This window comes from Tauraco erythrolophus, chromosome 22 (genome assembly GCF_009769465.1).
Source record: "Tauraco erythrolophus isolate bTauEry1 chromosome 22, bTauEry1.pri, whole genome shotgun sequence".
NCBI classification, from domain to species: Eukaryota; Metazoa; Chordata; class Aves; order Musophagiformes; family Musophagidae; genus Tauraco; species Tauraco erythrolophus.
This window is the reverse complement of record NC_141486.1, coordinates 1491515-1517370: the sequence shown is the minus strand read 5'-3', so window position 1 is coordinate 1517370 and position 25856 is coordinate 1491515. Positions and strand designations below refer to the sequence as shown.

At 54.9% G+C, this 25856-nt stretch overlaps 3 protein-coding genes across 3 annotated transcripts; all 3 read right to left on the bottom strand.

Annotated features, from left to right (window-relative positions):
• Positions 1 to 141: 141 nt before the first annotated feature.
• Positions 142 to 1132, bottom strand: HDHD3 (haloacid dehalogenase like hydrolase domain containing 3). The gene is given in 2 exon segments (XM_009980824.2): positions 142 to 696; positions 699 to 1132. Coding segments are annotated over 2 exon segments (714 nt in total). The 5' UTR covers positions 1054 to 1132; the 3' UTR covers positions 142 to 337.
• A 403-nt stretch (positions 1133 to 1535) lies between these two features.
• ALAD (aminolevulinate dehydratase) lies at positions 1536 to 10711 on the bottom strand. The gene is made up of 12 exons (XM_086625165.1): positions 10680 to 10711; positions 6695 to 6842; positions 6464 to 6514; positions 5660 to 5756; positions 4997 to 5132; positions 4449 to 4532; positions 4159 to 4247; positions 3797 to 3852; positions 2972 to 3059; positions 2382 to 2468; positions 1702 to 1831; positions 1536 to 1618 (listed from the first exon to the last, which is right to left on the bottom strand). The coding sequence occupies exons 2-12, from the start codon at positions 6805 to 6807 to the stop codon at positions 1536 to 1538; spliced, it is 1014 nt and encodes a 337-aa protein (XP_086481291.1). The 5' UTR covers positions 6808 to 6842; positions 10680 to 10711.
• Positions 10712 to 13616: 2905 nt separating this feature from the next.
• POLE3 (DNA polymerase epsilon 3, accessory subunit) lies at positions 13617 to 17536 on the bottom strand. Its single transcript, XM_086625182.1, has 4 exons — positions 17440 to 17536; positions 16600 to 16685; positions 15729 to 15847; positions 13617 to 15236 (listed from the first exon to the last, which is right to left on the bottom strand). Exons 1-4 carry the CDS (start codon positions 17503 to 17505, stop codon positions 15076 to 15078), a joined length of 432 nt encoding a protein of 143 aa, XP_086481308.1. The 5' UTR covers positions 17506 to 17536; the 3' UTR covers positions 13617 to 15075.
• Positions 17537 to 25856: the final 8320 nt, after the last annotated feature.

Below are 25856 nucleotides of genomic sequence, written 5' to 3'. Positions count from 1 at the left end.
TCCCAGCCACCGCTGTCGGGATGAAGGGGGGTGGCATCTATCCCTCCCCCCCCAGAACAAGCCTTCTGGAGTTCAGCTTGACCCAGTCCCCAGCTCTGCTGGGGGAAGGCACCACCTCTGAGCCCCCTCCATAGTGTTTTTAGAGCGATGAAAGACATCAGCAGCAACGCTGCGTGTCAGATACATTTTGTTGTACGAACACCCCTCCTGCTCCGTGGCAGCACTGCTCCCTGTGCTCAGAAGCGCTCGCTTTTCCCTGCCCAACTGGCAGCAAGAAATCCCATGCCAGGACCAGTTCACTGCTCACCAACGGTGCTGGTCCTCCTCCAAAACGCAGCTACCCCTTCTCAATAAGAGCCAGGAGGTGGTTGAGCGTGGGCAGGATGTGCTCGGGGGGCACCTCCGGCTCCTCGCCATTCCCATCAGCCCGAAGCAGAAAGCTGTGCATGCCCACGGCTCGGGCTGCCCTGTAATCCCGGCAGTAGTCATCCCCGACGTGAGCCGCCTTCTCCGGGGGGATGCCGCCGAGGCGCAGGGCTTTCTCGAAGATCCTCCGGTCCGGCTTGGCGAAGCCCGCGTCCTCGGAGGTGAGGACGAATTCAAAGTGGTGCCGCAGGTTGCACTGGGAGAGGATGTTTTCCAGCCGCTTATCGAAGTTGGAGACGACTCCCATGCGGAAGCCGCGCTGGCAGCACTGCTCAGGGTCTCGCCAGCTCCCGGCAGCACCTCCCAGTTGCGGGCGCTGCAGAAGTCACGGTAGAGGTTTTCCGCCATCGGCGTCAGGACTCTGTCTTCGTGGACGCCTGCGAGCCTGAAGGTCTGTTTCACCACGTCAACCCACCACTGCTGGGAGCTGAGCCCCTGGCCACGGCCGTAGTTGGGGAAGCGCCGGCTCTGGGCTCCGTACGCCTCCCGGAACCCGCGACTGAGAGCGTCGGGCTGCACCCGCACGCCGTGAGCCCGGGCCTCGGCCGCGTAACTCTCGCCCACCGGCTGCCGCATCCGCAGCAGCGTGTCCTTCACGTCCCACGTCAGCAAGCGGAGCGTACGCATGGCTTCGGGAGAGCTGGGGGCTGCAGGAGACCTGGAACAGAGAGGCGGGAGCCCGGTGCTCTGCCGAAAGCGCGTCGGTGCTGAGCGTATCAGAGCGGCGCGGGCACCGGCCCTGTGCCCGCGTCACACCCACCGGTGTCGGTGGTCCTGGGGTGGGGGGGGGGAGTCAGGCCCCTCCGGGGCCTGCATCGAGACGGGGGCGGGGGGAGGGAACGCCGGGCTGCGAGACCTCCCGGGCCGGGCAGCCGCCCCTCCCCGCGGGTGCTGCAGCGGGGCGTCCGGAGGGAGGGACGGGGGCGCGGGGGGCTGGCCCCGGGGTGCGGGGGTCCCGCAGGGGCTGGAGGCGCGGGGCGCGGCCGGGACTCACCGCGCCGGGCTGCCGGGGCGCGGGGGCTGCGCGGGCGCGCGCTCCCGGTGCCCGCCCCCCGACCCGCGCCGCCCCGGAAGCCCCGCCCCACCCGCGGAAATCCCGCCCGCCGCGCTCAGGCCCGTCCCGCCGCCGCCGCTTCCTCCTTCAGCCAGCGCAGGAGCTGAGGCGCGAAGTACGTGATGATGGCGTCGGCCCCTGCGGAGAGACGAGAACGCTGGAGCCGCCGCGGCGGGGGACGGGCCGGGGGTGGGGGAGCGCCCCGGGGCCGCCCGCCTCACCTGCGCGCCGAAAGGCCGTCACCGCCTCCCTGACGGCAGCCTCCAGGCCGAAGGCCCCGGCCTGGGCCCCGTGCCACAGCATGGCGAACTCCCCCGAGACGTGGTACACGGCCAGCGGGTGCGTGGGGTGCTGAGGGCAGCGGCGGGGAAGGAGGTCAGCCGGCGGGGCGCCCCTCCCCGCGCCCGCTGCCCCCTCCCCACGCGCCCGCTGCTCCCAGGACGGGCACAGAGGTGGCTCCTGTGCCCACCTCGACGGGTGGAACCAACAGCCACGTCCCCTCCGCTTTGGCAATCCAAACTGGCCATCCCAAACACACACCTCGCCCTCCGCCAGAGCCACCCCGTGCCCTCCCTGGAATGCAGAGAGAGAGGGGCTTTGGGCAAGGGCATGGAATGACAGGACACGGGGCAATGGCTTTAAACTGAAAGAGGGGAGATTTCGATCAGATCTAAGGCAGAAATTCTTCCCTCTGAGGGTGGTGAGGCACTGGCACAGGTTGCCCAGAGAAGCTGTGGCTGCCCCATCCCTGGAAGTGTCCAAGGCCAGGTTGGATGAGGCTTTGAGCAAGCTGGTGTAGTGGAGGGTGTCCCTGCCCATGGCAGGGGGGTTGGAACTGGGTGATCTTTGAGGTCCCTTCCAACCCAAACCGTTCTGTGATTCTATGATTCTAAGAGCTTACTCGAGCCTTGACTTCCCTCACAAGGTCCAGGTAGGGCATCCCCGGCTTCACCATCAGCATGTCTGCTCCCTCGCGCACGTCCCGGTCCTGGGAGGGGAACATGTCTGTGACCCCGGCAGCTCAGGGCAGAAGAACATTTTCCAGCAAGGCCACGGCTGGTTTTCCCCAGAAGTTTTCACTAGGTGGCTGGTTTTCCCAAGAGCGATCACAGAAGGGTGATCACAGATCCCTGATGGCCACAGGAGCCCTCGGACATGCTGTGATGGGGGAGAGCTGACACTCCCCGCACCAGACACGGTTCCCGGGCAAAGCCGGTGGCTGCATATCCCCAGACCCGACACCCGAGCCGCAGCGGGGCACTGGGTCACCAACTCCACAGCTCCCAGCACATGGTCCTTGGGCCAGTGCTGGGGACCAGCTCTCCCTCAGGCTGATGGGCATCACATTTCTCTCCCTTGAGAGGGAAGAGCCTCGGCCGTTTTGGCTGGTGTGCCTCCCACTGCCTTCTGCCTCCCAGCACCCCTGGCCTTGCTCTCCCCAAACCCTGACCCTTGGTGCTGCCCCGGGCAGCCTGACCCCGGCTCACTCACCACGGCACGCATCGCCAGGCCCCTGGCGCCCGGGGGCAGCTGGTAGCATCGCCTGTCTCCGAAGGCGGGTTTGGATAGTGCAGCATCCCTGGGGACAGGCAAGGCAGAGCGGGCAGGGGATGAGGAGCAGCACGGCTCCCCATGCCTCTTGCCCCACAAAACTTCAGAAACGTGAGGACACACTAAGAGAAGTGCCTGAGCCATCAGGGCCAGGAAAGGGGGGCTCTCCTGACCCACCTTAGTGCCCCAGGATTGCTCTGGGAGGTCCAACTGGCCCAGGCTGGCCCTGGGAGCCATGCTTGAACACTCACCGCCCTCCCCATGCCTGGAGTCTAGGATAAAATCATGTCAGACATTTTCCTTTTGCTCTTTTCTGAGGCAGGTCCCTCAGGGATGCCCCATCAGGGTCAGGCCTTTCTTGGGACGAGGTCTACTAGGTGACTGAGCTGAGACTTGTCCCTAAAGCTATCCTTTGGGGCAACGGTGGCTCCTGTGACTCCCCTCCTCGCTGCTCGTAGCAGCTGCGAGCAGGTCCACCTCTGCGTGCCTTGCCACCAGCACCCAGGACGAGCAGGTGAAGGGGTGGGACGGAAGATCACCCAAGGTTATCTTCCCACCAGCCAGTCTCTCCTGGGCAAGGTATGTTTGTCTCCCTTTTGCACTGGGAAGCAGGAGAGCACTCCAAAGCAACCAGCATGGCTCCAGCTGTGGCCCATGGCTCCTGGGGCTCTGGCTGAGCCCCTTTCCCAAATAATTATCTGGGGATGCACCTCCTGGCTAGCCTGGCACTGGCTGGAGACGCTCCTGGCTGAGGGACATACCCACCTGAAGGGACCGTAGAAGCACGAAGCAAACTTGGCACTGTAGCTCATCACCGAAACCTGCAGAGGAGAGCGGAGCTGTGAGGGCCAGAAGCTCGGTGCTGCATCCCCGTGCCAGGGCCGTAGCAATTTCCTCCCACGGCTGTTTTATACTCTGCTCTACATCCTCCTTCCCCTGCCAGAGTAGCCTGGCACCTCACTGACCCTGTGTCCAGCCAAGCACATCGCCTGCCCGTGTGCATGGGGGCAGGGAAATGCCTGTGGCATGGCCTGGGCAAGGTGGGGCTTTGCTTCTCCCACCACTTGCGACGCAGCCTCCCTGTGGACGTCCCTCCTGCCTTCGGCACACACAGATCCCGAGCTCACCTTGTTGCCCAGGTCATTGGAGACCAGTGCCTTCTTCATGGCCGCGATGCGCCCATCCATCATATCTGAGGGGGCAACGATGTGGCAGCCTGCAAGGAAAGACCAGAGGTGCTGAGAAGTGCCCGAGGCCGTGACTGCCTGCAGGAGGGCAGGGGGGGCCTCCCCCTCGTCTCGGAGCAAAAGCAACCCCAGCTGGAGCCAGGACCAGTTCGCTTTTGGGCTTGCTGAAGGTGAGAGGGGGTGAGTCTGCGAGAGTCAAACTTGGGGACCGGTGCCAGGAGACTCCCCACCTGCTTTGGCGTAGGCCAGCGCTACTTCTGCCAGCCGCTGGCAGCTGATCTCGTTCTGGATGGTGCCATCTTCACGCAGGATGCCTAGGAGACAAACCGGGGGTCAGGCGACGGGCCGGACGGCGGTTGCCTCCATCCCTAGAGTGGCTCTTGCTATACAGATGCTCAGAGCAATAGCGGGGAACGCGTTAAGAGAGCTGGGTAAGGACCAGGAGACCAATGATGCGGCTCTCCAGGGACTGGACACAACACATGGGTGCTCCGGGGAAGGGAAGACAGAGATAGAGGACACAGACAAGTGCTTAGACAGATTCAGATGGGTGGAGAGTGGGTGCTTTAACCACCCGTGCCTCCCACCCTGCTGTCAAACCCAGGAGAGGTCTCCTAGGCCCAACTGCACCAGTACTGGGAGTCAAGTTTTGGGGCAGGAGCTGGCCAGGCCCTACCAGTGTCTGGAGCTTCTCAGCTGAAAATGGCAAACACCCAGAGACTCCCAGTGCCAGGAAAATGCCCGAAGGGCAGTACGGGAGCCCAGGCTGTGCACTCACCACAGTGCCCATGGGAAGTGTAAGGGCACAAGCAGACATCACAGGCAATGAGGAGCTCTGGGAAGGTGGAGCGGATCTTCTTGATTGCCTGGATGGCAGGTGTGTCCTCTGCATCGGCAGCGGAGCCTCTCTCATCCTGTGGGAAGATAAATGCCTCAGCTGAGGGTGTCCCTCCAAAGCCTCCGTGGCAGCAGTTCTGCCCAAGAAACATTCTCTGAACCGTGAGACCCTGTAACGCGGGGCGGTGGTGTGACCACCAACGACGGAAGAGCGTGACAGAGTAGTGCCTCTGATCAGTGAGTGCAGGTCTTGGGGCCTCCCAACAGCTCCCAGTGCAGGGCTGGGTGAGGGGAAGCCGTATGGGAGATGCTCTTCTCAAGCCATCCACCCTGCTTTCTGCAGCGCAGATATGACTGGTCTCCTCTGCCCCGCAGTGACGCACCGCTTGTCCGAAGGGACAGAGGATGTCCGGAGTCACCAGGAGCATTTTGGGCATCACTGCAGTCTCCCATCCCTGTCCTGCTCTGCTGAGCGGGGTGCAGGCAGGCCCAGAGACCCCGAACCGCTCCTGTTAAGATCAGGAGAACCCCCAGCCCCACACTGGTGTCTCTCCCACACCCCTGTGGCTACCCTGAGCCCCCTGCCACCACTGCGCCCACTGACCTTGTGGACCTTGCTGGGCACCCCGAAGATGAGCACACACTTCAGACCGTCCTCGACGAGGGGACGCAGCATCCCCTCCAGCTTGTTGACTCCGTACCTGAGAAGAGCAAAGTGAAGGGGGCTGCCGGGCATCCAGACCTGCTCTGTGGCTTGGGTGCTGGTCTGTGAGTGAGCCAGCATCCACACCCAGCAGCAGCTGGAGGTGCAGGGTACAACGTGTTGCCTGAACATTGGGAGGAACAATCCAGGACCTTATCTGGAGCTACAGGAGCATTATCTATGCGGCAGGGACACTCTGCTCTGAAAGGACGAGCATGCCCTGCCCTTGGATCCCTTATCTCGGCGTCTCTGTTGCAGATCCATCCCACCGCCCCACAGGACCACCCCCCGGGGGCCTCTTTGACCACAACCCTGCTAACGCGGCAGCAGATGGAGATGGGACCTGCCAGTCCAGCAAGATCTAAGGCAGGATCAGAGCTCGTGTCCGTGCACAGGTTTTCTACCATTTGCTTCCAACTGCCCTGCGTGCCCAGCCCACACCACGTGCCAGTGCTCTGCGACATGGCAAGACCCTGGTACTGTTGCTACTGGTACTTTCCCAGTATCCCCAGTATGATTCCTTCCACTCCCTTGGCACACAAACGGTCCTGCCCTGCCCAATGCTGGGGGATCCCCAAGGTGGGGACCACAGAAGGTTGGAGGTGTCACCCCTGGCCTACGCTCATCTCAGGCCATAGATCAACCCTGCTTGGGCACGGGGCACAACAGCGAACGGCATGTGGCTCATAGGGGCTGGGCTCTTACCTGGCTTGTCCAGGGAGGCTGGGGATCGGCTCCACTGCATCAGGGCTGTCACTGCAGGAGGTGGATGGGACAGAGATGTGAGGGGTTGGTGTGAGAAGGAGGCCCCTACCCTGGGCTTGTCCGCGGGGAGTCTTTTGGGGAGTCTGAACCTATCTAAGAGCTCAGGGAGCACCTAAGCCAGTCAACCTGAGCTTGGTCCATCCCTAACCCAGAGAGCCACGGCTCACTCACGTGACAAAAATGGGGTAGATGAGGTTGGAGGCATCGAAGGTGGATGCCGTACACTGCCAGGAGCGTAGCACTGGGTGGAAGTAGCCACTGTGAAGAAGGGAGTCCGCCTGCATCTTGGGCCTTCGCTCCGAAGCTGTGGAAGGAGACTCTGAAACACCAAAAGTAACCGGCAGGTTAGTGGGAGTGTCTGGTAAGTCATGGCTGTGGGTGCATGCGAGGAGGGGGCCGAGATGCAGGCAGCCACTGCAGAACTGTCCCTGTCCTGCTCCAGACACAGGTGGGGAACACGAGCTCAGCCCAGCTGGCTTCAGCCCCGCTCTCCGGCGTCCAGCCCCGTGCCGGGTGGGTGTTGCAGGACTCTGTGTCGGCAGTCACAGCACAGCACTGCCCGTAAACAGCGATGACACCGACTCCTCCTCAAAAAACCTCCCGATTCCGATTCTGGGTGCAAAACCACCAATTTACAGCCACCAGCGTCCTCCTGCTGCAGAACCACGTTCACGAGGTTCAACACCTCCACCCTCCTCAGGCTCCCTCTGTTTCAGCTTGTGTAACTCTACTGGCAGTTCTCCAGCGAAGAGACAGTCATTGCTTAACTTGTTTTGCTTTTGCTTAACGCTGTAGGATTGCGGGATACGGCTTTTGTACCCGGAGCCGTCAACAGCCGCTCTGCGCAGCGCGAAGTATTTGTGCCCACAGCGTGCAGGTGCAGTTATGGAAGAGCACGGGCACCGGATCGTCCTCAAGACACCAGGGCTTTAAACCTCGTGGTCACACAACTCCAGCAGCCACTTACTTCTCAACAAAGAAAATTTGGGATTTGGGCAAAACTGATTTCGGTGGTAAAAAAGAGCAATTACTCAACATGAAGAAATCGTTAGCTGTGTTATTGTTGAAACTTTTTCCGTAGCCGTATTTTCTTTTCCTGTAACAGTTAGATCTAGTAACAATTCTGCAATGAGACTGCCAAGATTTCAATTTCCACTAGCACTAAATTCTCACCAACACGCGGTTGGTGGGAGCGCGGCGGAAGGGGCCGGGGGAAGGCAGCTGCCCCGGGATGAGGCGTTTGGCTGCAGCACAGGAGAGAGCAGCTGTTACGGCCCTGGGAAACGCAAGCGGGACAAGGGGCTGTTGGCACAGAGCAGCTTCAAGGACTTCTGATGGCTGCACACACAGGGCCACATCCCATAAACGCCCCGCGCAGAGGAGCCGGCGGTGCCCCAAGGGACAAACAGCAAAGTCCTTACTGCAGGCCACAGATTTTGTTTTGAGAGCTGAAGCCCGAGGGAGGTGGGCAGGAGGAGAGCTGGAGATGGGCTTCTAGAAGCACAAGCAGATTCCTCCGCTGGCACCTGTGGACATGGCAGGGCTTCTCCTGGGAGCCAGAGTGGACACAAGGAGGGGACCTGTCTCAGGAGGAGCAGCCCTGCGGTCCCCTGTCCCATTCCAGGAAGGATTCCCCAAGCAATAAGCCCCACTGACCCCCTACCTACACCCAGCTCTCTCTGGAGAACAGACAGAGCTCACAGCATCCCAGGACACAGCCCAGGGGAGAAAGTCTCACGCTGGAACCCACATCACCAGTCAGCAATGGAGCTGTGCAGGAGATGGCTCCATTCTTCTGGAAAACCTTTAATCTGAGGTGTTCACCTATTTTACAAGATCCTTCAGATATTCTAACGCTGAGCCAAATTCTCAGTCTGTATCAGGCGACCCCAGTGCACAGGGCACTTGTAATAAAGGGACATCATGTTCGGTCCAGGGCTTACTGGGTCCCTCGTAGCCCTGGCAATCACCTGTGCTTGGGGATGGTGGAAAAGGAACTTCTCAGGAACTTAGAGGCCTACACGTATAAAAAAAACAGTGGTGCTTGCGGGGGACGCAGACCAGCTGACGGGCATGCTGGCAGCGTCACGGCATCGCTTGGCAAGTCATTTTTAGCCTTGGAAAGCTGCCGCTCCAGTCCTCACTCTCAGGGAAGGGGACAGCCCTCGGGTGAACGGGTTGGCAGCCCCCAGCGCCCGGGCAGGGCTCTGGGCAGGGCTCCAGGCAGGCAGCAACCCAGAACAAAGGGCTCAGTGAACAAAACCCACCTCAAGAATCTAAAAAATGTTTTAAACAGTTAATCCCACAGGAGGAAGGGGATGGGGTGGGACCAGAGGCACCTGACTCTGTATGGAACAGATAGAGGCCACAGTGCCAGAAACTGCCCTCTCCAGGGAAGGAGGAGATGGGCACCCGGCAGAATTGCAGAGCACAGATAACAGCTGGGGCGGGTGGGCCCCCGCGGAGCACCCATCTGCTGCGAGGCTGGGGGAGCCGGGATCCTCCTCGCGAGCCCCACACAAAGGAGAAGCTGCTGGGCACAGGCTCTTGCCCACACAGGGCACCTGGGCGGACGAGGGCACTGGGGTCTTACAGCCACAGAGCTGGTGTGAGCCCCACGGCTGCCCGACAGCTGGGGAAGGATGGCAGGGATGCAGAGCAAGGATTGCAGGAGTGCCACAATAAGGGGATATGACACCATGTACGTTATGCCCTAGAACGGGGCTAGACAGGCTGAGAGTTGGGGCTGTTCAGCCTGGAGAAGAGAAGGCTCCGGGGTGATCTTATAGCAGCTTTCCAGTGCCTAAAGGGGCTACAGGAAAGCTGGAGAGGGGCTTTTGACAAGGGTGTGTAGTGACAGGACACGGGGCAATGGATTTAAACTGAAACAGGGTAAATTTAGATGGGATATAAGAAAAAAATGTTTCCCTCTGAGGGTGGCAAGGCACTGGACCAGGTTGCCCAGAAAAGTTTTGGCTGCCCCATCCCTGGCAGTGTTCAAGGCCAGGCTGGATGGGGCTTTGAGCAAGCTGGTGTAGTGGAACGTGTCCCTGCCCATGGCAGGGGGGTTGGGACTGGATGATCTTTGAGGTCCCTTCCAACCCAAACCATTCTGTGATGATTTTATTTCCCCCCAGCTCCCCTCAGGGCTCCCAGCAGAACACACGTGCCTCTTTCTCCAACATTAAAGGCCCAAATACGTATTTCTAAAGCAATTTGCTTCACGCGCACCAGAGCATCAGTACGGACAAATTTAGGAACAGCTCTGTAGCTCCCTCCCGAGCAAATTGCTCCAGAGCAGCGCAGCTTCATCTTTCCTCCTCCACGCTGGGACCGCTCGAGGACCAGCCCAAACCCATAGCACCCAAACCAAACCCACTGCGGTAAGCCAGGTGTGTTTGAGGAGAAGCAAGTGCAAACCGAGAGAACCACGCACACGCCGCGCTCCCGTTCGCACCAGCACAAACGGACCAAACTCAGGGGACGGGTGAAGCCAGACCCGACGCACGCCGACGGTGAGCTGCGCAGGTCCGCTCCGGCTGCTGACAGCACCGCCGAGCCAGAAGGCGAGATGCTTTCCGAGGAAAGTTGCTTTCCAGCATGTTGGGATACAGAATCGCATGCACCTTCATCCTTTGCCACGCAATTAGTTACCTGAAGCCCTGGAGACACGCAAGCTTCCAAATCCCAAGTGGGAGTGGGGATGGACTGGGACGTACAAGGAAAGCGGAGCTCCCCCAGGAGCGAGTTAATTACCAGTCATTAACAAAGGTCAAGACATTAATGAAAATTTCCTCTTCCAGGTGGGATCTGGAAGTGGGGATGCTCGGGGATGCCTGCGATCACACCGCGGGATGAGCTGGGGCTCCGGGCTGATGCCAACCCGCAGCATCACGGCTGTTTTCCGCCACCTTTGCCACGGGAACGGCGGGTTACCGAGCAAAAAACCGAGCTGCCTTTGCTGCCTGCCCCCGAAGCAGTGCTTCCTTCCCCGGCCGGGCCCTGCCTCTGGACCCGTCCCGATCTCCGGACATCCCTACAAGGGACCGGGGTCGGGGACCGGGGCGGGGGGGGGGGGGGCCGGAGCCGGGGCGATCGCCCCGGCTCCGGCCCCCCCCCCCCCGCCCCGGTCCCCGACCCCGGTCCGCGCACTCACCTACCGCGTCCCGCTCCGACCGTGCGACTGTCGCCGAGTCCTCGCGATTTGCATAATCCCGCCCTTTTATTAGCATAGAGCCGCCCCGCGGGAAGATGGCGGGAAGTCTCGCGCGGCGGAGGGCGGGAAAGGGGCGGAGAGGGCGCGCCGGGGGGTGGGTGCGATGGTTAGAGGGGGGGGGATGTTGGGGTTTGGAGCGGGGCAGGGGGTGCTGGCGGGGGCTGGAGCTGAGCTTTGGGTTCTGGGGGGCCATTGAGTAGGGCTTTGGGGTGCTGGGGGGGCATGGAGCAGGGCTGGAGGTGCTGGGGGGTGCTGGAGTTGGGCTTTGGGGTGCTGGAGGGGGCTGGAGCTGAGCTTTGGCGTACTAGGAGGTGTGGAACAGGACTGGGGGTGCTGGAGCTGGGCTTTGGGGTGCTGGGGGAGCATTGAGTAGGGCTTTGGGGTGCTGGTGGGCATGGAGCAGGGCTGGAGGTGCTGGGGGGTGCTGGAGTTGGGCTTTGGGGTGCTGGAGGGGGCTGGAGCTGAGCTTTGGCGTACTAGGAGGTGTGGAACAGGACTGGGGGTGCTGGAGCTGGGCTTTGGGGTGCTGGGGGAGCATTGAGTAGGGCTTTGGGGTGCTGGTGGGCATGGAGCAGGGCTGGAGGTGCTGGGGGGTGCTGGAGTTGGGCTTTGGGGTGCTGGAGGGGGTTGGAGCTGAGCTTTGGCGTACTAGGAGGTGTGGAACAGGACTGGGGGTGCTGGAGCTGGGCTTTGGGGTGCTGGGGGAGCATTGAGTAGGGCTTTGGGGTGCTGGTGGGCATGGAGCAGGGCTGGAGGTGCTGGGGGGTGCTGGAGTTGGGCTTTGGGGTGTCGGGGGGTGGTGGAGCTGAGCTTTGGGGTACTAGGAGGTGTGGAACAGGACTGGGGGTGCTGGAGCTGGGCTTTGGGGTGTCGGGGGGGGTCTAGAGCAGGACTTTGGGGTGCTGGTGGGCATGGAGCAGGGCTGGATGTGCTGGGGGTGTGTGAAGCTCGGGTTTGGGGTTCTGGGGGGTGCTGGAGCTGGATTTTGGGGTTCTGGGGGGTATAGAGCAGGGATTTGGGGTGCTGGAGGGGATGTGGAGTAGGGCTAGGGGTGCTGGGAGGGGCTGGAGCCGGGCTTTGGGTTCTGGGGGGGCATTGAGTAGGGCTTTGGGGTGCTGGGGGGGCATGGAGCAGGGCTGGAGGTGCTGGGGGAGGTGCTAGAGCTGGGCTTTGGGGTGCTGGGGAGGCATTGAGTAGGGCTTTGGGGTGCTGGGGGGGCATGGAGCAGGGCTGGAGGTGCTGGGGGAGGTGCTAGAGCTGGGCTTTGGGGTGCTGGGGGGGGCTGGAGCTGAGCTTTGGGGTACTAGGAGGTGTGGAACAGACTGGGGGTGCTGGAGCTGGGCTTTGGGGTGCTGGGGGAGCATTGAGTAGGGCTTTGGGGGGCATGGAGCAGGGCTGGAGGTGCTGGGGGTGCTAGAGCTGGGCTTTGGGGTGCTCGGCAGGGTTTGGAGCTGAGCTTTAGGGTACTGGGGAGATGTGGAACAGGACTGGGGGTGCTGGAGCTGGGCTTTGGGGTGGTGGAGAAGGTCTAGAGCAGGACTTTGGGGTGCTGGAGGGGGTCTATAGAAGGGCTTTGGGGTGCTGGGCGCATGGAGCGGTGCTGGGGAGGACTGGAGCTGGGCTTTGGGGTGCTGAGTGGTATAGAGCGGGGCTGGGGGTGCTGGGGGGTGTGGAGCAGGGTTAGAGAGGGCTGGAGCAGACCTCTGGGGTGCTAAGAGGGTGTGGAGCAGGGCTTTAGGGTGCTGAGAGGGCATAGAGCAGGACTTGGGGTGCTGGAGCTGGGCTTTGGGGTGCTGGGGGCATGTAGCAGGGCTGGAGCTGGGCTCTGGGGTGCTGAGGGGGTGTGGAACAGGGCTAGGGATGCTGGAAGGGGCTGAAGCTGGGCTTTGGGATGCTGGGGGGCATGGAGCAGGGCTGGAGCTGGGCTTTGGGGTGCTGGGGGGCATGGAGCAGGGCTGGGGGTGCTAGAGCAGGGCTTTGGGGTGCTGTAGGGCTGTGGAGCATGGCTTTGGGATGCTGTGGGGCCATGCAGTCCAGTTTTGGGGTGCTGCAGGGGGACCTGGAGCCAGGTTTTGGGGTTCTGGGGGGGCTGGAGCAGGGCTTTAGGGTGCTGTAGGGCTGTGGAGCATGGCTTTGGGATGCTATGGGGCCATGCAGTCCAGTTTTGGGGTGCTGCAGGGGGACCAGGAGCCAGGTTTTGGGGTTCTGGGGGGGCTGGAGCAGGGCTTTGGGGTGCTGTAGGGGTAAGGAGCATGGCTGGGGTGCTGTGGTGGCATGGAGCTGGGTTTTGCAGTGCTGCAGATGGACCTGGAGCTTTGGGGTGCTGCAGGAGCCTGGAACAGAGCTTTGGGGTACTGGGGGGGCCTGCCAGGCCAGGGTAAGCCGGAGCCACGCTGCAGGCCTGGCACGTGCTGTTTTCTTGGCCTCATGAGAGCAAGGGAGATGCACGGGTCGGGTTTATCGCGTGGTGATCTGCAGCTCCCACACCATAATCTCGTTTCCTTGGCGCGGTGCAGTGCAGAAACCCCAACCCAGTGGCCCTCCTCTTTCCCCCCAGCCTAGTGCCTCTCACCAGGAATACAAACGTTTTATTACTGACAGAAATAAGAGACTCCATTTCTGTAAAAAATCTGGATTTTATTTAGGTATTGTTCCCTTCCAGCGTATTCACCCCCAACATGTACTAGAAGAGGAAAAAAGAAAAAAAAGAGGAAAAGGAGCTACAAGGCAGGAGATCTTGGGAAGACGTTGTCAACTCAGTCTTTCTGTCTGTTACTGACTGTATGCCAGTAGAAACTAGGCAGCAGAAAAATCTTTGTTGATTCGGTTCTTTTCAGGAGCTGGGCTTCTGTGCGTGAAAAGCCGTCGTGCCATAAAGGCAGGGGAGCTCCTGTGGGCAGCTCAGCACCAATTTTTCTGGCAAAAAGGACGTACTATTCCTCACAGAACAACTGGTGGGTTTTACTTGAACATATCTAAGACTTGTCCTCAAGTTTCCTTCACCAGACCTTGGTTAAGTTCAAATACTATGCTTATTAGTCTTCAAAAAGATCAGTCAAATAATAAAGCATTTTTCCCAAAAAAGAACTTATTCTAATAGATGCTTTCTCAGAGAAGAGAAAGGAAAGGCATCGAGACCAACAACTCAAGCATGAAAGAACAAACCTATGTGAGTACTGGGAATACAAACAACTTGTTTCAACCCATCTTTCTTGTAGGAGGTATTTTACAAACCACAGGCCTGAGGCCGTCCGTCCTAGGCAGGAACGTCCCATCCTCACTGCGCTCCTGGAGCCCATCACACTGAGGCAGGACGCGTCTCTGGAGTCACTGTCAAAGGCTGACGAGGGACCTCTGACATAATTACTCCATTTCAATTGGAAGAAAACCCCACCAAGGTCCACCACTCTGTTCTACCACATTTAAACTTGCTGCAATCACCAACGTGTCTGCAGGAACTGCAGCCCTGCAAAGCAGGGAAAGCAGGTGAGACCACCCGACCCGCTGGTGCCTACTGCTGACCCGCAACAAATGTACCACTTGATACGGCCACCTTTTATCATCCTGGTACACATTTTAGCCATTAATTATGCCTCAGATTTTTAATAAAATTCCTCTTGGTGTCCCAGGGCTGCAAAAACACAAACCAAGCACTTTTGGTATTTAGTTTACATGATAAGTGCTGTGGAGTTTTTTGATTTAGGTTGATTTGAGGGGAGAAAGTCAGCAGAGTGGACCACTGGTCCGTGTGCAGTTGTATTGCTGCATACGACTGGTGAGGCTGAAAGACACAGTATCACTGTCACAGTTACAGCAGGAAGACAAGGCACAGCCAGAACACAAGAAAATGAAGGAAAAAAAAAATAAGTAACTTGGATAAAAAGCTTAGATGTTCAGCTTCCAAGCCTCCTGACATCATGATGTAGATTCTAAACTCCAAAGGATTTACGATCTATTTGATTCAGTCCCTGACTTGGTTTAACAAGCTTATTCAACAGTCTCTCAAGTTCTCCTGGCCAGCTTCTGTGCTGAGCATCTGACATTTCTTTTTTCCCGTATTTCAGAGCCAACCCAGTATAAAAAGCCCAGTCCCGTTACTGTCCACTCAGAACCTGGGGAGGATGCCAAGCCCACTGTGCACAGGGAGGAGTGGTCCTTCCATGAGAAAAGCTTTAGCAGAAGTCCTTTGTGTACAAGTTAAAGCCAAAAAGGGACGGGCTGCAGAGGAACAGTACAAAGCTCTACTGGAAACAAGAGGGGACACAGCAAGGTCGATTTACAGCGTTTATATCCCTGTGAACAAAACCCAACCCCTGCACGCATCTCATCAGCAGCCTCAGTTGTCCACCTCTTCTTCATCATTTTGCTCTTCTTCCTCCATCCTTTCGTCGTCATCATCATTCTCTTCCTCTCGGCTCTTATCTTGCTCCTCTGAGTCTGCCTTCTTGTCTTTATCTTTCCTTGCTTCTTTCTTTCCTTTCTGTTCACGCCTGTAAACTAAAAAAAGAGAGAACACTGAAAAATTGCAAGCCAGTGTTTCCACAGCATGAACAGTCCAGTGGCTGAAGTCCAACGTCCACTCGCTCTCCGGGCTTACAAGGGGAGCAGTGAACTCATAGCAGTAACTCACCCTATTATTTGAGCTGTGCTGACCAGCTCCATAGGAAACCAGGTTAAGTTTCAGCAGAGAGATGCTGAAAAGGACGCAGGAGTCCACATTTACGGGCAGCACCTAAGACTTTCCTTAGATATAGGGGATATAGGGGAGTGACAGCAAATGAGACTTTCTCAGTCCTCATCAGTTGTGAAATAATCTTATCCCAGTCCTGTTAAGGTGCACATTATGCATTCCCCAGGCAAACTGCAGTGTAGGGTGCTGGGCAAAGAGAAGAAAAACAAGACAGGCAAGTAAGTGTTGCTTGTCCAGTGTTCGAGGAAAGCGTGACTTGGTGCTGCTTAGACTCCCCCAACATGAACTGAGGACGATACCTTCCAGTGATTCTTTCAAAGGGGCTACAAATCGCTGAAACTCCATTTCCTCCATGGCAGAGAGAACATCACCGGCGTTCAGCGTTTTCCTTTTCCCCTTCATGGCAAAGTTATTTGCACTAATCAAACACAAGAAGGAAAACAGAATTACGTGGTACTGTCATCAATTTCACCTTGTTCATTAAAGTCACAAGTAACTTTAAAAAAAAAAGTGTCATCTCCTAAACATTCAGGTTTTTTTTAATCACTTACTAACAGTAGTTTAAGATACCTTCTTGTTTACGTTGGCTGTTTGTGCTTTCATCTAGTGCACTGCTTTCCCACAACATTAGTTTTCTGCTTGCATGGACCTTTTCTACAACTGGGTGGAAGGAGAAAGTCTGAACATTGGCTGTAACGTGACAATTCCACAAAGCCACGTGAGCACTTAACAGAAGAGACGTGGCTGCCTGCGCAGCACGCTCTGAGCCACCCCAGAGACGTTACTGTGTCCTCTGTAACCAGCTCCAAGGCTGACGAGGTGGGCCTGCCCTACCGCAGCCACGTGGTGAGTAGCTTGGAAAGTGAGCAAAGGGCTCCTGCCTTTGCCAGGAAAAGCCATGCAGCCATATTCTAAGGCTAATGGCAGTTTGGGACCCCTCTCGTCCCTGGTGAGGTTGGGGCATCTTGATGTACAGAGCCAAGTTGCCTCCTCATGGGTTGTCTTCACCCAACTGCTGCAGTTTGGCAGACAGGGCTACGCTAAAGATTGTTTTTTTTATATAAACAGATGATACCAAAACAAATACTGGAAGAAAAGTCTCCAGGACAGCCAGCAGGGAGGTGAATTATACATCAACTGCACTGGTCATCTGAAGCAACAAATTCTTACCATGATGTTGCATAAAGCACAAAGACGCTCGCCGCTCGAGATATTGCACTCCGAGCTTCTTTGGAAATATTTACTCCATCAGGAAGCTGAAAAACAAATCCAACTTTTATTAGCGGCTGCTACGAAAGAATTAAACTTGCGTAATTCACTGTCTATGAATTCCATTAAGGCATTCAGAGAGCTCAGCACAACTGGAAACCCAACGCCCATCTCAGACGCTGTCACAGAAACTTTGCTGCCAGCTGAAAGCCAACCGCAGTTTGACTCGTTCTCTCAAACGCAGCGAGCTACATGGAAGCAAAGTAACTTCTGGATCAGTGATGGGTCTGGTTGCCATCTCCGGGCAGTTCATCCAACGACTATCAAATTCCCGACCACCCTGCCATATCCACGTCCATTTATCGGTGTCTCACGGCTCAAGACCAAACATACAAGTAAATTAACCACCGGGAATTATTCCAGGCTTTTACACGGCCAAGGAATCGCTTCTGCTCTGGTTTTGTTCGGGGAGCCGGTTCAGTTACACCCGCTGCGAGACCTCCCCCGCCTTTGGGCTTGGCTTTTGGACAAAAAGGGGCTCTGCAGCCTCCGGGCACCCGGAGGGCCGCTCCGAGCGCACCTCCTCCCGGGAGGGCTCGGGGACACGGCGCGGGCGGCCGCGGGCACCGCCGCCCCCCCCCGAGAAGGGTCCCCCGGGGCAGCAAAACCGCGGAACGACGAAGGCCCTGCAGGGGCCGCCCACCCCCCGCGCTCGCAGAGGCCGCCGGCGGCGCCTGCACGGGCCGCGCTCCGCCCCGGCGCGGCGAGAGGCCCCCGGGGGCCGCCGGGACCGGCACCCACCGCCTCCTTGATGATGCGGGTGATGACGGCGTTGGGCAGGTTCAGGTCCTCAGGTCTCTCCGCCATCCTGCGCCGCCCACCAGGCGAGCGGGGCCCGGGGGAGCCGAGCGCGGCGCCGCCCGCCCGTCCCGCGCCCGGAGCGGCCGCACCGAAGCGCGCGCTCCGCCGCCGCGCTCTGCCCGCTGCCGCCTCCCGGCGTGCACCGCGGCCGCCGTTGCCCGGTGACGGGGAGGCGGAGTGAACGGCGGGGGGGGCCTGAGGGCGAGCGGGGGCCGCGGGCTGGTGGCGGAGCCTCAGGTGCCCGTGTAGCGGCTGGGAACGGGAGCCCGGAGCGTGTGCCAGGGGCGGGGGTGGGCAGCGGGGTACCGGAGGGAGGTGGGGGCGGGGAGAGTGGTTAGCGGGAGCCCGAGGGGGTGCGGGGGCCATGGCTGCCCCGCAGCCCCCGGCCCGAGCTCCTGTCCGTGTCACAGAATCCCAGGATGTCAGGGGTTGGAAGGGACCTCAAAGGCTCATCCAGTCCAATCCCCCTGCCGGAGCAGCACCACCTAGATCAGATCACACTAGAACGCGTCCAGGTGGGTTTGGAACATCTCCAGAGAAGGAGACTCCACAGCCTCTCTGGGCAGCCTGTCCCAGTGCTCTGTTCCCCTTACTGGGAAGTTCTTCCTCATGTTTAAGCGGAACCTCCTCTGTTCCAGCTTAGATCCATTTCCCCTTGTCCTGTCATCGATGCCACTGAGAAGAGCCTGGCTCCATCCTCATGGCAGTCACCCTTTCCATATTTATAAACATTAATGAGGTCCCCCCTCAGTCTCCTCTTCTTCAAGCTGAAGAGACCCAGCTCCTTCAGCCTTTCCTCATAAGGGAGATGCTCCACTCCCTTCATCATCTTTGTGGCCCTGTGCTGGACTCTCTCCAGCAGTTCCTTGTCCTTCTTGAACTGAGGGGCCCAGAACTGGACACAATATTCCAGATGCGACCTCACCAGGGCAGAGTAGAGGGGGAGGAGAACCTCTCTCGACCTACTAACCACCCCCCTTCTAATACACCCCAGGATGCCACTGGCCTTATTGGCCACAAGGGCACATCGCCGGCTCGTGTTCATCCTGTTGCCCACCAGGACCCCCGGGTCCCTTTCCTCTGTGCTGTTCCCCAACAGTTCAGTCCCCAACTTGTACTGGTACATGGGTCGCAAGGCTTTATCCCTGTTGATAACCTGACGAGGTAATGAAAGTAAGTATGAGTGCAAGGAGGGAGGAGATGATCTTGGTGCTGTGTTGGGGTGAGGTCTGAGAATAGTGATTGATAATGCAGCTTTTTTTTTTTTTTTCCATAGAAAGTGTATTTTCCAGTAGCAAGGTTATTGCTTGTATTAGGCATAATAGTGTGCTGGGGATGGTGTGCAGCGTTTTGGGTACACGAAGGTCAGGCCTGAAAGGCTGTGTGCGTGAGGACTTGGTGACTTTTCCAGTTACAGTGATTGGATTAATTAAAAAATGTCACTGCTTGTATAAATCCTGTCTCTTGAATCTCATTTTTAGCTCCCTTTAAGGTATTCTGTTAATTCTTTGGTCACTGTATGGCTCTTGGAGGTGAGATGCTGCAGTGGGTGTTGCATGACTTACTAGAGAAGTTACTGGTTGTAACTGATCCACCTGTAACTGGAGCAGAAGGTGCTGATGTGGCTTCTGGACGGCTGTCGGCTCGGTGCTGTCAGGGGAGCCGTCAGAAGCTGCTGCAGCTTGGTTTGTTCTCTGTTTTGCCAGAGGGTGAGGTTGTTTTGTACCTGATTTGAGCACAAAGCAAGGCAGGGCTGGGTCACCCTGTGGTGAAGGGAGCAGGATGGAGCAGGGACAGTGATGCTGGCCCAGAGCCGGAGGTACGGCCCAAAGCTCCTCCGCTCACCGCCAAAAACGGGGCATTTACTACCGAGTTGTGTATGTCTTCCCAATACAACAGACTCTCTTCTTCCTTGGATGCTTTGGCCACTAGTAGAATAACAAGTAAGATGTTTTGTGCGTATATTTGGTTTTAATTACAGTATCTGGAGGGTCAAAGTATGTCTATTAAAGTATAAATTTGTGTTTTCCTGAGGTCTAGAGGGACAATGTTGTCTCGTGCTTTTTGCTTTTCCACTCAGTCTGGCTTAGCCAAGCCGCTGCTCTTGTGTCGCTGTGTTTATACCAGTGCTACAAATAACAGGTGTTTTGTACTGGTGTAAAATGTGACTTGCAGTAGTGAGCAAGTCACGTTAATGTGTTTTGTGTTTTATATGTGGTGGCTAAAGGAGACTAGAACACTGTTCTAGTATAAAAGCTCTGGAGATACAGGATGTAAGGCCAGGTTGTCAGCCTACAGTAACCCACACCTGAGCACAACCCATGGCCTGATTCTTCCACAATTTCATTCTGTTAACTTTATTTCACAATGTATACATCCTCAGTGTGGTTGGTTTGTTGTTTTTTTTGTGGTTTGTTTTTTTTTTTTCTGCCAAGTTAATTTGCACAAATTTTCTGAGAGTATTTAAATAGATGATACCATCTTTCTGCTCTCCTAACTGGTGTGGCTGCAAAGATGATGCCTGCAGATGTGAACCAGTGGGATGAAGCTATTTGTGGTATGGTCACTTGTCAACATCCATGGTGCCGGGATGCTCTAAAGAGAACTGAGGAGGAACATCCTTGGATCCGTTTAGGAAACTTTTTCAATTTGTAGAGCCTTTTTGGAAAGGGAAGGTAAAGTTATGGTTAAATTCTGATTTTCATTAAACAAGGGAAAAGACCACTCTTACTGGTGAGACAGCTGACTTGGAGTCCTAATGGAGTTAAGGCAGCTTTTGGTTGTCACACGAGGTAGCTAGTCAAGTTGAACTTAGATTTACTTAGATTTACTATGATACTTAGATTTTTTTAAAGCTGGAAACGATCAGTAGGTTGCCTAGGGTGACCTTATAATGGGTGACTTCACCAGAATTTATCTCAGTAGCTTGTTCAGATAAAACCTCTCTACTGTAAGGTAAGTCAGCGTGGATGGCTGACATCAAGAAAGAGAATGTGTTACTTTCCCGCCAAGGACAGTAACAAGCCATTTTCCTATGGCAGGAAATGGCTTATTAAATTTAGATGCTCAGTTTCCAACATGATCTTTTCCTCTTGTATATACGTGCGTATAACCTCACTCACTAATGATTTTAGTCCACCTGTGGACCTCAGCAACTTGCTTTAGTTAAGTCCTTGTAAGTGAGGTTTGTATGTCAGCTGCCTGGAGCTTGCTTTATGTACTCACTGATCATCTAGTGTGTGCCTGTAGGTGTGATCTCCTGTTTAACCAAGGGATTCGTCAATTTTAGCCAAATCTTGCAGTCCTGTCCTTAAAGGGGGTTCTGCTGGCTGTCAACCAGCCATTGGATCACTATGGAAAGATAATTAAGAAGAAAGAATGGTTATACTTGCCTTACTAGAATTTCAAGATACACAGGAGTCTGACCACGCGTCCTCCTCTTCCATGGCTGGAGAGAGCCCTTTAATGGTGATCCTGAGCAGCAAAGTGGCTGTTGGGGTTGCAGTAACCTTCATGCCCTTAGAAAGGTTTGAGGCTCTGCAGGTCTCGTGCATGGCTCAGCAAACACTGTGATGTGGGAGATGCATTTTTGGCGCCCAGGCCCTGGGAATGTCGTCTGCAAATGGGAAAAATTGCGGTTGCTGTAAGGTAAATTCTTGTTGTTTGCTTAGCTAGAAATTCTGGAGCCATTAAATGGAGTCGTTGTGGCAGTGCACTCTGTAATTATCAGATCCTTGGTGTTCATCTTGCATTTGCTTTACTTTTCTTAGGTGAACTTCCAACACTGAAAATAGTAAACATCTTCCCCAGCCATTCCTCAGGAAGGTAGATTAGATGTTCCGAGGGTCACAGAGCTCCTCCCTCCTCTGCTGCAGCCTCCCTTCTATGTTCTGTGAGTCAAGAAAGCCCAGAAGAAGACACTGATGTCAGGAGAATTACACTGAAGGCCTATCTGTGAGTTTTATGCCTGCAGTAAGGGCAGGCACTCTGATGACAGTCTGCTTGTTTTCCTCAGAATTTCACAAAATGTTACGTTTATGGTCCAGCTGCAGGGGACACAGAGCTTACGTGTTTGTACTGTGCACAGTGCACCGTTCGTACCGATTGGTTTGAATCTCACTTCACTTCACTTCTGTGAAAATGATACTTCAGTCTCATCATGGCCAAAGAAATAATGATAATCAAAAGTACAGATTATTCCTGTATAGAGAAGTCATTGTGGAACACTTATACTGTTTCCATCGTTCCTGAAGCCATATTACAATAAGTGTGATACAAGTCCTGTAATAAGGAGGCTGTTACTGCAGTGGATTAACCTCTTCCTCTTCTAAAAATGGAGGAGGAAGCATTCTAGAAGGTGGTAGGTATGCAAGTCGATGTTCTGATCCACAAAACCTTCCCTCTGGGTGTCAAAACCCCTGTTGGGTCTGCTGGGAATGCTCTTGGGCTGCAAGATTACATGTAGATATAAGGCTCTGTGAGGCCTTGAGCCTGCAAATCGTTAAGTGCGTGCCCAACCCCTGCGGGACTGGGAGTCCCTTCACCCTTCTTCCCCCTCATTAGTGCTAACTGGATCCACCCTGAGCTGCTAATAAAAGTGAGTTATCACTGGTGGTGAGTCAGTGGGGATAGTGAGGTGCTCAAGGGCAGAGATAAGGGCATGCTCTGTTAGCTACTGGTGTTTGTAACAAAACAGGAAGAGACCAAGTGTTCATAAGGCTGAGGACAGGGGTGCAGCTCCACAGCTGGAACTGGAGTGGCTTCAGTGGTGGGGGGTGTTGTTTACAGGTGTTTGCATTTACTAGTTTCAGTTTGTCTGGGAGACTGTCTGTGGCTGCTCTGCTTTGTTTCTTTTGGTTATAGAAGAAGAATGAATTTTAAACACTTTTTTAAAGGAAATAAGTTTTTACTTTTTCACTATGTCTTCTAAATTTTCAAGTGTATCTGTCCTCAAACTTAGCTCTGTTGTCTGGAATAATTCTTTCTTTTCTTTCCCTAAAAACAAAACAGGCACTGCAGTGAGGAGCCTGGTTCCCAGTGGAGTGTGCTACTGTGTAGACGTCACTCGCACGCTTCTCTTCCTACCTCAGGTCTTCTAAGGTGAGATCATCTCTGGCTAAGGCCACCAAATACAGCAGTTTCATCCTCCAAAATATCTTCCTGGGATCCTTTTTTACTGTAACCTAATTTAGCAGTTTTAACTATCAAAAAATTGCCAGCCTAAAATTCTACTGATTGAGTGGACTTTCCAATCTGACCTGAGAAAGATACTTGAACAAATTCCGTGTACCAGTTAAGGAGCTATTTTCAGCTGCATGCGACTATGACATTAATGCTAACTTTTTTAATTTGATTTGGAAAGTGCTTTGGAAAAGAAACCTGTAGGGTAACCTCCGATTTGCCTTTCATACTGTTCATTTGCATTTGTTTCACCATGAATCTTGCTTCTATGTGTATTTGGTTCAGAAAGACCTCTTTATCCAGGCCTGGACTCTGCAGCTGGGTCAGACATTGTCTCACCTGGACAGATGAACCTCGTGCTCTTTAATAACATCATAAAAGGGAGTACTTTCAGCTTGGAGGGAGGGCAGTGCCTTTCTGACTACAGAGAATATAATAGCTGTGAACCAATATATGCAATAATCAGGCTATGCTCTGTTAATTAGTTCAGAATGCAAATTAATCCATGGAGGTGGCTTTAAGGTGGCCACATTAAGGCTGAACTAATGGTGTGCCACCACCCGAATGAGATCCAACTCCTATGGCTGCAAAGTGTACCGTAAAGTCGAGTTGACCCTATTGTAGTGGAAAGTCCTTGAATTGAAAATTGTTAGGGGCTGGGCAACTGTTTTGGGAAAACGTCTCGTGCCTGCTCTATTCTTGTGTTCTCCCCTGGGCATCGCCTCCTGACCGCTGTCAGGAACAGGGTACTGAGCTACACAGGCCTTTGTCTGACCCTGTATGTCTCTTAAATATTCTTAAATTCTATTAAGAAAAGGTTCTTTACTGAGAGGGGGGTCAGTCACTGGAACAGGCTCCCCGGGGAAGTGGTCATGGTCAGAGCACCAAGCCTGTCAAAGTTCAAGGAGTGTCTGGACCATGTCTTAGTTTTAGGTAGTCCTGCGAGGAGCTGAGAGTTGGACTCCATGGTCCTTATGGGTCCCTTCCAACTTGACAGATTTTGTGTGCCTGCTCCCATGGCGAAAGTGGGGAGCTAGGATCATATAGTTATGGGGAGAGAAGGAAGGCAGCTGCCCTTTCAGCAGCAGCCTTCAAATAAACGAGCTTAATCTGGACACAGAAGTGCAGGAGAACCTTGGTACGTTTTACTTTGTGCAGACTAGAAGTGAGGCTACACCAGGTGATGAAGGAGATCTTTGCCAACAAAAGGGGCAACTTACCCCTTTCCGTTGTGGCATTTCCTGGATTTGATCTCTGCCAACAAAAAGGGGCAACTTACTCCTTTCCGTTATGCCATTTCCTGAATTTGATCTCTCTCTCCCCGTCACATGCCCTGGCTGATTCAGTTTGCTATGCCAATGCCAGAAATAGCTCATTTTCTGCTAAATTAGTGAGCTAAACTGGCTCCCTGAGAGGTTGAATAGTGCCAGACCCTGGGTGAAGCCCTGGAAAGCAGCACCCAGGTGCATGGTGCCAGCTGGCTGATAGAGCAGCTCAACTATTTCTTGTAGCTTCAGACTGTGCACACAGTTCAGCTCAGGTGACAGGTAATGACTTTTTAAGCTGTTTTAACTTAATTACTTTGATCCCTGTGACTGTACTAAGGCAAAAATCATAATTCCCAAGAGATCTTTTGCTATATTGAAACCTACCTTTTATGAGAAGCGTCACTAAATTTTGTAAAGATCCAGCTTGATTATTATATTATTTTTATTGCATTAAAGTAAATCCACATTGGTTTAATGCTCAGCATTTGTCAAAATCCAGTAATCCGCAGCAGCACTGGAGGCTCAGAAAAGCCTGCTTCTGGAAGTGTCTAATTGTACCCCATCAGTAAGCTGGTTTTGAGCGTTTCATTTTCCTGATGCTTGTAAGCAGGGTTACTGTTCAGACAGTGGAAATCTGGTTGTTAAGGTGGTCCCAAATAAACATCAAAAATACCAAAAGCCTGGAGTGAAGCAGTGTCAGAGTGAGCGACAGCTGCTCCGACAGCTGGATCCCAGCTCCGTGCGCAAGGCAGCAGCATCTGGGAGCAGAGACTCGGCGTCGCAAACCCAGACATTGGGTAATCCCAATGCCCACATGAGAGTTTAAGTGGCAGCAGCTGCTCTGGTGACCTGTGGGACTGGGTAATCCTTCTCCAGGATTGCTGTACCTCACCACTTGCTGTTGAAGTTTTTGCTATGCTTCCATTTTTTTATACATATGTTTCTGCTTGGCCTAGGTTGTCTTCTTGACCAGTTGTAATGGGCCTCAGGGCTGCTGCAAAAGGAGAACTGGATGTTCAGACCAGATGTCCTCTAAGAGACCTGTAATGTCTCATGGTGCTCCTCTTCACTAGTGCCATCGAGGGTTCAGCGCTCATGGGGACGAGTGACACCATGAGTTAGGTAGTGCTGTAATTAGCTGTGCTTTCGTTCAGTTCAGAGCCTGTAGAACAGGAGTATGTGTTAAAGACCTCACCTGTGAAAGTCCCACTGCCTTAAAGAAGTGGAAAGCCAAGGAGAAGGTGTTGATGGAAGATGGTGAGGTGTTTGTGTGATGTTCCTGAATTAGGTGTGTACCCAGCCTACTACCATTCTCATGACAAAAGGGGGGGAAAAAGGGCAAAGGGGGGAAAGAAAAGAGTTTACTGTGCCCCCTTGGTGCTGTGGGGTCAGTGTCTCCTCTCAGCCTTCCAAGAGTCAATTAGACCGTGCCGTGGTCCTGAGGGCAGCCCACAGGCTGTTCTGGTTGCCAGTATCCTCCATGGCTTCGGTTTCCATGCTATAAAAGGTGGCAGTGGGAGGCTCTGCCAGCCCTTGTAGGAGGCATTTCTGGAGGCATGAGGAAGAATGAGCTTTGCTGTGCTTCAAAGGGAGCCTCTCTGAATTACCCCAGGATGTCCCCTTACCAGCTACAGGGCAGGGGAGGGAAGCAGCCAGGCTGTTTCTGCAACCTCAGAATATTCAAGACAGGTGAAAAAAATCTTTGAGATCTGAAAATAAAAGAAGAGCTTCTCGATCTCCTACCTGTTTCCCTGCTGCGTACTCTCTCCTGCAGAGGAGCTGATTTATGATTTGACTCTAATACAAACTACAGTCACTCTAATACAATTTGCAGCCTAGTTGTAGCTGCCTTAGCCCGAACAGGCTCAGCCCCAGTTTAGCCTTGGTAATGGAAAGGAGTGAGGGACA